Source organism: Peromyscus maniculatus, chromosome 23 (genome assembly GCF_049852395.1).
Source record: "Peromyscus maniculatus bairdii isolate BWxNUB_F1_BW_parent chromosome 23, HU_Pman_BW_mat_3.1, whole genome shotgun sequence".
NCBI classification, from domain to species: domain Eukaryota; kingdom Metazoa; phylum Chordata; class Mammalia; order Rodentia; family Cricetidae; genus Peromyscus; species Peromyscus maniculatus.
The window spans coordinates 38168431-38179746 of NC_134874.1; the positions used below are offsets into that span (position 1 = coordinate 38168431).

Sequence of the window (11316 nt, forward strand, 5' to 3'; positions counted from 1 at the left end):
GGGATTGGATGGTCTGGGCTCTTGGATGGAGAAGCCTCAGTAGATACCAAGTTTATTGTAAACTGTTGAATAGGGAGGCGGGGCTATTACATACAGATACACAAAAGGAGGCGGGGCTATTACATACAGATAAACAAGGAGGTCGGGTTATTATATACAGAAACAAGGAGGTGGGGTCATTGTTTACAGCTGAAGAAGGGGGCAGGTTTAGCTAGTCAGGAAGGAGCTGTCTCTGTAGGGGAGGAGTCTTCAGTCCATAAACATCCCAGGGGAGAAAGGTCTCTTCCGTTCTGTTGCACAATGCTGACTCTACTGTTCTGTATGCACACTTGGAAGAAGTGAGGAGAGCTGGGGAGGTGGGTGAAGTGCCTGCTACACAAGCATGGGGACCCACCCACGCGGACCAGAACCTCCATCAAAACGCTGGAGCTGGTGGCGCACTTCTAACCCCCAGCACTGGGTGGGGGAGCCACAGGGAGCCCTGCAAGTTGTCGGCCAACCAGTCTGGCTAAGTCCTAGGGCACTAGGTTCACGGGAGAGACTCTCAAAAAAATAAAGTGGAGGGCAACTGAGAAAGATACTGGACACTGACCTCTGTCTGCACATGTGTGTGCGCACATACAAACATGTAAACACACATATATCCACACCCACGTAGCCATAAAGCCATCGGCTTGGGAAGCTGAGGCAGGATTGCGAGCCTACCTGGGGCAACACAGAAACATGCCATTTCCAAAAAAGAGAAATGCTGGGTCTGGGAATGGAACGCAGTTGGTGGAGCACTTGCCCAGCACTGAATGGTGGGATCCACTAGGATCCCAAGGCTCTGCTCTGGAGATGGAGGCAGGAGTTAGAAGTTCAATGTCATTCTTAGGTACCTGTGAGTTTGTGGTCAGCCTGAAATACATGTCTGTGTCAAAGAACAAAGGTGAACACGGGCACATTGTGTGCCATGTGTGGTTTCAGATTTAGCAGGACAATGTCCAAATCAAGATGTTGGTAGGAAAATTATGTGCTGGGTGGTGGCGGCTCACACCTTTAATCCCAGCACTTGGGAGGCAGAGGCTGGTGGATCTCCGAGTTTGAGGCCAGCCTGGTCTACAGAGTGAGTTCCAGGACAGCCAGGGCTACACAGAGAAATGCTGTCTGGAAAAAACAAGAAAAGGGAAAAAAAAAAGAAAGAAAGAAACAGAAAAAGAAAATTATGTAACCAAGGCCTTGGTGACATTGACTTTTGAGGTTTTCCTTCCTAGACTGATGTCAGCCTCACACATACGCACACATACACTAAAGACAGACCTTGCCAAACAGCCACTGCTAACATCTGGGGAGTCTTTATAGATTGCCCAGCAGGCCTCCAGCATCTTCTCCACACTTTACCAACCAGCTTTGTTTGCAGAATTGAAACCTTAGTTAAGGTTTGTTGAGGTTTTTTTTTTTCTTTTAAATTGGCTGATTCTACCCACATCTCTATAAATAGAAAAGAGAGACCGGGACTGTGCGTGGTTTCATTACTAAGGTAAAGACACTTGAGCTACACACACTTGATCCTTGAACGTGAAATCTAAGAGGTTGTAACGATCACAGTTTCAACCCTATATAAGGTAGTGAGAGCCTGTCAGGGTTGTCTTTCGATTATCCCTACAACTCTTTCCCCCCTCTTGATTTTAAATCTAAACTGGTGAGTAGCTGGTGGTCCTCCCAGACCCCAAGATCTCCTTCTCTACATGCACTATATTAGACTTGTAGATTTTCTACTCAGAAATCTTTTCTTATAAACTTGGCTGGCACTTGGGAGGACTAGTCTTTCGCAGGGGTCTGCAGTATTGCAATTCTCTGGCTGATGCACGACAAAGCTGTTGTGTTTATAGCATGGTTGATTTTTAAATGTCTCATAGCTGCCTATGCTGATTGATTAGGTAAGTGTAATTTTTACAGGAAGGTTGGACCTTAAGAAAATAACTTTTATTTGGTTTTAGATTATTTAAAGACTAGGTCATGTAGCTCAGGCTGGGTTGGAGTTCATTACGTAGCCAAGGATGTCCTTGAACTCTTCATCCTCCTGCCTCCTGAGTCCTGGGATTACAGGTGTGCACATCAAGTCCATCTTGGCCTTTTTTTTTTTATTTCAATTTTGGAATGAATTCAGGAGAAATCACGGAGTCAAGAGTATTGGGAGTATTTTCTGTATCTGGGTTCATCTGGGTATTCTGTCCTATCACTCAACAGGTGCTTCTCACATTTTAAAATTCTAGAAACACACAGGGTTGGGCGAGTGGCTGAGACTGTGTGTTCTTCCCACATGTCCATCTTCTCCATCGCTGTTGCTCACATCTTCTTTATTCTGTGTGACCAGGTGGACAATGAGCATCACGGATGTGCTTAGTGCTGACGACATCGCGGCAGCCCTGCAGGAATGCCAAGGTGAAGGGGACCGGAGGAGCAGGGCGTGGTGGCACCCTGGGGGCTGAAGAAGAAGGCTAGCAAGTTCCAGGGCAGCCTGGACTGAGAGTGAGAGGTTGCCTCCGAATCAAAACAAAGGGCTGTAGCTGCAGCTTGGTAGATAGGGTGCCTGCCTGGCATGTATGAAGACATGGGTTCCAACTGCTCCATTGCAAAGACAGGTGATATACACCCGAATTCCTCACACTAGGGAGATTGAGGCAGGAGGATCAGGAGTTTAAGATCATTCCTGGCTACATAGGGAGCCTGAGGCCAGCCTGGACTCATGAACCCCGTCTCAAAAAACAGGCAAACAAACAAAAAGAATAATAAAGTTGAAAGGAGACACGAGGCTGGCGTGGATTCCCACTTGCAGCAAAGAGTAAAATGTAAACTTTGCTGAAAGATTCCAGGATCCATTAGTGGAACTGCTCTAAGTTAGTCTGCTAACATGAGAGGGATTCCGAGACCTGAGTATGTGGTTATGCTTACATAAGAGGAAAGACATTTACTAAAGGAGTGAGAGAAAAAGTCAGTGGGAGTCGGGAATGTAGCTCAGTGGTAGAGCACTCGCCTTGCATGCACAAGGCTCGAGTTCAGTTTGCAATACTGTGGGAAAAAACAAACCCCAGTAGAAAGGATGGGGTTGGAGCTCAATACTAGGGTCAGCCCAGGCTGTATAGTGGGTTCCAGGCTAGCCACAAACGAACAAGAGTAAGTCAGTGCACTTATTCTCTTGAGCCTGTTCGAATCCACTGTCTTCCACCAACCACACCCGTGGTACCACGGACTTGTATGCAGCTTGTTCAGTGAGGAGAGATAGGGGAAGGCACAGAGCAGAGCCAGGAGAGGTGGGCAAAATCAAGTGGAGAGGGCAACCTGGGGCAGAGGGGACAAGGTGACATCACAGACCACCTAGTCTAGGCTCTCTGGGTCTTGAGAAAGTCAAGTGTCCGTGTAGCTCAGTGACGATAGGAAAGTATTTTAATAGCCTATGCTTTTGTCACCCAGGCACAAACACAGAATGCGATCCACTGAGAGTCAGGATAACCTCTCTGTTCTTTAGACCCAGACACTTTTGAACCACAAAAGTTCTTCCAGACATCAGGCCTCTCCAAGATGTCCGCCAGCCAAGTGAAGGATGTCTTCCGGTTCATTGACAATGATCAGAGTGGATACTTGGACGAAGAGGAGCTCAAGTAAGCTGTGGACTGAGCAATTCAGCATGGCTGCATGGGGGCTGGGGTGCAAGGTACCCCGTGTGCTCAGTGCTTTCTCCATGGCCAGCTCTGGCACTGGATATTCATCTGCATTTCATTAAAGACTGTAAACTGGCCACGCTTCTACCCACACGGGGCACTAAATGTGGCACTAAAGACTAGGTACAAAGAGCGATTTGTTCGAGGGATTTCCTCTGGCGAATGAAACTTCAACCCAGACATCTGGCGTTGGTTTCTATGACAAAGGAGAGCTCTGCCACCTAGGCTTTGATTGATGTTTGCGGCTGTCAGATACATGGACTCAAAGGAAAGGAGAGAGGAAGAAGGGGAGGGGACAGGGGGGAAGGGCAGGAGGGGGGGAAGGGAGGGACAGAGGGAGGGCAGAGAGCACAAGGTCTTTCAGGAACTTGCCACCAGCCTTTTGTGGTGCTCTAGGTTTTTCCTCCAGAAGTTCCAGAGTGATGCTAGAGAGCTGACTGAGTCAGAGACCAAGTCCCTGATGGCTGCAGCGGACAATGATGGAGATGGGAAGATTGGGGCCGATGGTAGGTCTGCTCCTGGGTGTTGTGTAAGACACATGGGCAGAGGGGAATCCCAAGGGGTTTCCCTTTGGACTAAACCCCTTTTCTGAGTTCTGATAAATTCAGTCTTCTCACCTGCAAACTGGGATCAGGCAAACGAGCCAATTACGTGCCACGTGCTTAGCATGTCTGAATTTGGTACCCAGCACTGCCCACTTCTCAGTGAACACAAATTCTGGGATAGGGATGGCGTGATAGCCCAGTGAGTAAAAGACTCTTGCTGCCAAGTCTGGTGACCTGAGTTCAGTCCCTGGCACCTGCATGGTGGGAGGAGAGAACCAACTTCCAAAAGATGTCTTCTGACCTCCGTGCGTGTACACACACAATTCTGGAAGACAAGAGCTGGCATCTGTAATCCCAGCACTTTAGAGGCTGAGGTAGGAGGACTGTAGTGAGTTTGAGGCCAGCCTGGGCTACAGAAGGAGCTCAAGGACAGCTAGGATTACAGAGTGAGACTCTGTCTACACACACACACACACACACACACACACACACACACACACACACACACACACAATTCTGTGTTACATGATACAACATAACCATGAACTAGTCACTATGAACTTAGAAAAAAAATGGTTCCTCTGATGAAGGGACTAGCTGACCACTTGGCCTTCCAAACCATTTTGCAAGGTGCTTTAGTCCAGCTTGAAAATAATGCAAGAGATGTCTGCCAGGATTTAAACAAGGCCAGTTTACTGCCCACCAGTGGATGCATTAAACAGAGGGCAGGAGCTAGGAGGAGGCTCAGTCAACAGTGTTTGCCGCACAAGTGTTAGGACCTGAGTTCAGATCCCCATCAGCTGGGTTAAAAGCTGGGCATGATGGCATGCATCAGTGATAACAGCAGCTGATAGAGGGGAAGCATGGAGACAGGCAGATCCAAGAGGGGGCACTGGGGGGGGGGTACTCACCACCCAACCTGGCTAAATCAGTGAGCCTAGGTCTCTATGACAGACCTTGTCTCAAAAAAAGGGGGGGAAGAGCAATTGAGGGCAATAATGATGTTAACTTCTAGTCACTACATGTACATGTGCACACACATGCATGGGTATTTACACACACACACACCACCACCACCACCACCACCACCACCACCACCACCACAAGGGCGAATAAGTCAACTACTATTCATAGCGTCATCTATGTGCAGAGCCCTATATTCAAATGTCATAAGATTGTTCATGCTTGGTTTTGTCAAGCTGCTTACATTTCTGTTTAGGCGATGACTCAGAGGATGGTATAGGGGAGTCCTGCCTGCGGCACTAATTAGACAAACTGAAAATGCTAAAGCACATTTGTTTGTCTGTTTGGGGCACGGTCTCAGGTACAGCCCTGGCTGGCCTTGAACTACTTATGTAGCTGGAGCTGACTTTGAATTCCTGATTCTCCTGTTGCCACCTCCCTGACTCTGTGCTTTACAGATATATGTCACATGCCTTTAGGTTCTTACTGAAATGTATTATTATAATTCACCACATGAGCTCACGAGGTTTTTATAGGTCCTAGACAAAATGGCTGAGACAAAGGAAGCTTGGTGTATTTAAACATAACCTTGAAGTCTGACTTGGTGGTACATGTGTGTAATGCTAGCATTTGGCAAGCTGTGTAGTTTGAGGCCAGGCTATATCATGAATTCTGGATTAGCCTTGGTTATGGAAGTAAGAACCTTTCTCAAATTTAAATTGCTAATTTACAAAAAGCTATAGTCCTGAAAGATTCTAAACAGATAAAAGTTGGACCAGTTAATATAAAGCAAATCTCCATTTTCAATTTCACTGTGCACCATCCACAGTTTATTAGTGTCAGGGCTTGAGAGATGCTAGGTGGGTAAGAAGGACCTGAAACTGGGTCCCAGCACCCATGTAAAAAGCTAGGCACGGCCATGAACAAACCTGTAACCCCAGTGCTGTCTGAAGCGGAGATAAGGGAATCATTACGGCTTGCTATCTTTGAGTCTAGCTCTAGGTTTAGTGAGACACCCTGTGTCAAGGGAAGAATAATAAGAGTGATAGAGCAGGACACCCAGAATCCTTCTCTGGCCTCTGTGGGATCACAGCTACACATATCACACATATCACACACACACACACACACACACACACACACACACACACACACACACACACACACCATTCTCTCACACACAAAAGATTCTCGGATCATTGGTACCCATTTTTTAGTAACGTAAACTTTTGAAGAAGACTAAGGTTAGGGCTCAGTGGAGGAAAATCTGTTTAAAGTTCTACTCTATTGGATAATACAGCTACAGAACAGTGAAGGAAAACCTCCCATGTTTATCTGAAATGAACCAAAACCATGTCACATGTTTACAGTGAACCATTTTACCAAATTCCTTCATTGCTGGGGAAAGATGACTGAGCTGAGCTCTAACCCAAGGGGCTGTAGATATGAAGATGTTTGTTACATATAATTATACTTGGGGCTGGGGGATGACTCAGCAGGTCTAAAGCATCTGCCATGCAAGTGTAAGGACCAAAGTTCAAATTCCCAGAACCCATGTAAATGCTGGGAGAACCAGGTGGCCCACCTGCAACCTCAGGCCTCACTTGAGAGTGAAGCAGGGACCCCTGGATCCTTGGCAAGCTAGATTAGGTGGATCAATGAGTTCTAGGTTCAAGTGAGAGACCCTATCTGAGGAAGACTCCTGATGTCAACCATTGGTTTCCACCCATGTATACCCATGTGCATCCACACACATGTACACATATACATCCCACACACTTGCATATATATGTGTACACACACACACACACACACACACACACACACACACACACACACAGACTATGCAGAGGAAACAGTGCATGTTGTTGCATAGGCTTGCAATCCCACACCTGGGATGTGGAGGCAGGAGGATAAGGAGCCAGGAATTCAAGATCATCCTTGGCTATATAGAAAGTTTGAGATCAGTAGTCTACATTAGACCCTGTCTCAAAAAAAATTGTGTACAGAAAGCTAGGCATTTGGCAAGCACCTGCAATACCTGCACTCTGGAGACTGAGGCAGGAGGATAATCAACTTGAGACCAACTGGAGCTGCTAGGGGAGACCCTACCTAAAAAGTAATGCAGAAGGCTGGATGGGATGCATCAAACTCCTCTGATGCTCACTGATGTTCACGGTGTCTTCTAGGCATGTCCTGAATGGGACCAGGCTTCTCTGAGAACTTATTAATCTCTTTTTTTCCTCTCTTCAGAATCCTCCAGGGGAGAGCACATCTGTAAAATACTGAGTCTGTTCTCTCCTCTTCCATTCTAGAATTCCAGGAAATGGTGCATTCTTAAAGCCCAAGTCTGTGGAAGAGAGAGCGGAAGGGGCGTTTTGCCAGAAGGTCTCCAAAGCCCTGGGATCAGGAAGCTCCCCAACCTATCCCGAACTAATTTCCTGAGTCCTCCTGAAGCACTTCTGCAATGTGCTCCTTGTTTGAGGAAATGCAACGGTCTGCGGCTCTTCATTCTTTGGTGGTGGTGGGTATAGGTCCTGATGACTTCTGTAAGTGCCCCCTGGCAGGCAATGCCTTAAAAAAAAAATCACCCAATAAAATCCTTTCTCATCATTGGCTGATGTATGGGGGTATTAGTCACTTGTCTCCGTGTTGTGACAAAATGTCTGTCAAAAGCAACTTAAGGAAGGCTTTACTGTGACTCACAGTGCAGAGGGACAGCCCATCATGGTGGCAGGAGAATGAGGCAGCTGGTCACATGGCATCTTTGGCCAGGAAGCAGAAAGAGGTGAATGCTGGTGCTCAGCTCGCTTTCTCCTTTTTCCCTGGTCCAGGACCCCAGCCCAGGATGGGACCACCCACATTTGTGGTGGATCTTCCCACTTCAATTAACCTAATCTAGGTAATTCCTCCCAGACATGCCCAGAGGTTTGTTTCCATGGTGATTCAAAATCCTGCCAAGCTGACAATACTAATCATGAGAGGTTTTGGTTTGGTTTTATTTTGTGATAGGATTTCAAAATTCAGCTCTGGCTGGCTTGGAGCTCCCTATGAGAAGCCATGCTGGTCTTAACCTCACAAAGATCCACCTGCCTCTACTTCCGCAGAGGTAGAAGGGATTAAAGATGTGCACCACTAGCTGGGTGGTGGCGGCGGCGGTGGCGGTGCTCGCCTTTAATCCCAGCACTCGGGAGGCAGAGCCAGGCAAATCTCTGTGAGTTCGAGTCCAGCCTGGTTTACCAAGTTATATCCAGGAAAGGCTCCAAAGCTACACAGAGAAACCCTATCTTGAAACACCCCACCAAAAAAAAAAAAAAAAAAAAAAAAGATGTACCCAGCTGCAATGAGTGGTTTTGCACTTGTTTATTTATTTTATTCAGCAAGGTAATGGGAACAAAGAAAGCAGAGACCAAGGATTTTTTCCAAAGATCTCAAGTGCCCTCAAACACCGAGTAAGCCACACTGGCATTGTACATGAGGGGACAGAGGAATTGTTTTTGTTTGTTTTGTTTTGGAATCTGGTTTTAAAAACATGTAAGTGTTGAAAATAAATATTACTGTCCTGCTAGGAATTTTATTCTCAGCAATCCAGTTAACTCTGAAATTAATATTTTTCAGAGAGATTTTAGCCAGCATAAAATCACTCTTACATGAGCCAGACACAGTGGTGCACATCTGTAATCCCAATGCGCAGGAGATGGAAACACTTGGGTCAGAAGTTCAAGACCAGCTTTGGCTGTGTATAGAGTTTGAGACCGACCAGGGCTACATCTTTTCTCAGCCAGTAAAGGGTGAGGATTATCCTCTGAGCTCTGCAACCATGCTGTGGCACAGTGCCCTCTCCGCCAATAAATAAAGGTTAATTTAAAAATTACTCCTTACGGGGTTGGGGATTTAGCTCAGTGGTAAAGCACTTGCCTAGAAAGTGCAAGGCCCTGGGTTGGGGGTGGGAGAAAAGAAAAAAATTACTCCTTACACGTTTGTTTTCTGCTGGTGGGTATGAGATTTTCCTAAGAGAAGGCAAAACAGCTGAACTGGCTTATACAGCCTAGAGTGTTTGCTGTTACAGCTCAACACAACAGACTCATCTTGAAGTTGTTTTGGCTTTTTCCTCCCAGAGAAACAAGTGTTCAGATTAGCTTGCCCTAGCATTTTCCTGGCTCATAAGAGACAACACTGTTTGAGGCTAGCCTCCAGGGTCCTGTTACAGGGTTGGGGAGTCTCGAGCCAGGAATTTCTCATTAGGCTGCTTTCCCAGTGGTACCTAAAGCTAGTCTCTAGCTGACCCTGGAAGCTGAGGACACCTGAGAGTCCTGGAGCACTTTCCTAGGAGCTTGTTTAACAGTTCACTCTGTGTGTGTGTGTGTGTGTGTGTGTGTGTGTGAATGTTGTATGCAGGTATACATAAGAGTGCACATGCATGTGTGTGTGTGTAGAAGCCAGGGATCGATGTCAGATGTCTTACTCAGTCTCTCTCCACCTTATTTTCTGAGACAATGTCTCACTTGGACTTGGGGCTGATAAGGCTAGGCTAGGCTGGGCAGCAAGCCCATCGGCCTCTGGCTCCTCAGTGCTGGGAATACAGCCCCCAATGCTCTGCTCAACATTTTGTTTGGGTGCTGGGGATCTGAACTCAGGCCCTCACTTTACCTATTGATCCATCTCTCCAGCCCCCAGGATCTCACACTTTTAACCCAGTGTCCATACTTACCATCTTCTGGGGTCCTCCTATGCTGCCTCCCATATGCTAAATAGACTACCCAGAATTTAAACCTCTTTAATCCCAGTACTGGGGAGGCAGAGGCAGGTGAGTCTCGTGAATGTAAGGTCAACCTGGTCTACCTAGAGAGTTCCAGGCCGGCTAGGGCTACATAGTTGAGATCCTCATTCAAACAACAAACCCCAAAGCTATAACAAACAAACAAACAAACAAACAAAAAACCCAAATACTCTACATATATAATCTTCAAACTTGGTTTTAGGAACTTAATTTCACAGTCTTTATTTAGGAGAAGGAGCAATGGCCAAAAAAAAAAAAAAAAAAAAGCAATGAGGGAACTAAGAAGATGGCTGATCAGGTCAAAGTATTTGCTGTGCAGTTAGACCAGAATTCAGGAGCTTGTGGACCATCCAGCCTGCTGTGTGCATCAGCAAAACAGCAGAGACCCTGCTCAAACGAGATGGACTGAAGTCATCCTCTGACGCCCATACACTTACTGTGACATGAACACGCCCTACACACACACACACACACACACACACACACACACACACGCACACGCACACGCACACGCACACGCACACGCACACGCGCACACACGCTTACATGTTCTGCATAAATTTCTGTGTCTGACATTTCTACTCAGTTTTGGCTTACTCATAGTTTTACATACTGAGGGAAAACTTTAAATATGACAACACCCAGGACGAAATCAAAACAGGAAAACTTTAACAAAGACTGTTTGGTCCAGAAAAGGGGCTAACCAAGCTTACAGGCAGCTTGATTTTCATGCTGGCCTTGGCTATCGTCATCTATTCTTCAGATGACAAACAAAATATGTTCTCAGCAGAGTCGAATATTTTGACTTTAAAATGAAGGTTTAGATTGCAATATATTTTCCAGAACTGAAAAAGTGTCTTGTTAATTTTTTTCTTGCTTGTTTATAAAATAAGGCTGCAACAGTGGCTTTAATTTGGACTATTTTTTTTTTTTTAATCTAACTACAATCTTGGCTAGAAGCTTGGAGAGGTAGTTCGGGATTGAACAGTGGCAATCCCATAATTTGGAAGGTGAAAACAGGATGATCAGGAATTCAAGGCCATTTTTGACTACATAGTGATTTTGATGCCAGGCTGGGGTATTCGAGACCTTGTTTTGTTTATTTAAAGAAACAACAACAAAACCTTTTTTGAGACAGGGTCTCATGATGTAGCTTAGGCTAGCCTATAGTTTCCACATCCCAAATGTAAGATTATTAGCCTGTGCCATCATGCCTAGCTAACTTATGGGTTTTCAAAATAGTTCTTTCTGTATCAAAATGAAAATGAAGCAAAGCTGGGACATACTTGTCGATTTGCTTGTTTACACAGTTCTGTGTAGCAATTAC

The 11316-nt window shown here is 46.0% G+C and overlaps 1 protein-coding gene across 1 annotated transcript; it reads left to right on the top strand.

Moving 5' to 3' along the window:
* The first annotated feature begins 2360 nt into the window (after window positions 1-2360).
* Window positions 2361-7867, top strand: Ocm (oncomodulin). Its single transcript, XM_042268328.2, has 4 exons — window positions 2361-2424; window positions 3509-3641; window positions 4098-4207; window positions 7525-7867. Exons 1-4 carry the CDS (start codon window positions 2364-2366, stop codon window positions 7548-7550), a joined length of 330 nt encoding a protein of 109 aa, XP_042124262.1. The 5' UTR covers window positions 2361-2363; the 3' UTR covers window positions 7551-7867.
* The last annotated feature ends 3449 nt before the right edge of the window (window positions 7868-11316 follow it).

Coding starts and splice junctions, on each gene's coding strand:
- Ocm (XM_042268328.2), top strand. CDS start 2,364: ATGAGCATCACGGATGTGCTTAGTGCTGACGACATCGCGGCAGCCCTG. Junction 3,642..4,097: donor TTGGACGAAGAGGAGCTCAA/GTAAGCTGTGGA, acceptor GTGGTGCTCTAG/GTTTTTCCTCCAGAAGTTCC. Junction 4,208..7,524: donor TGGGAAGATTGGGGCCGATG/GTAGGTCTGCTC, acceptor CTTCCATTCTAG/AATTCCAGGAAATGGTGCAT.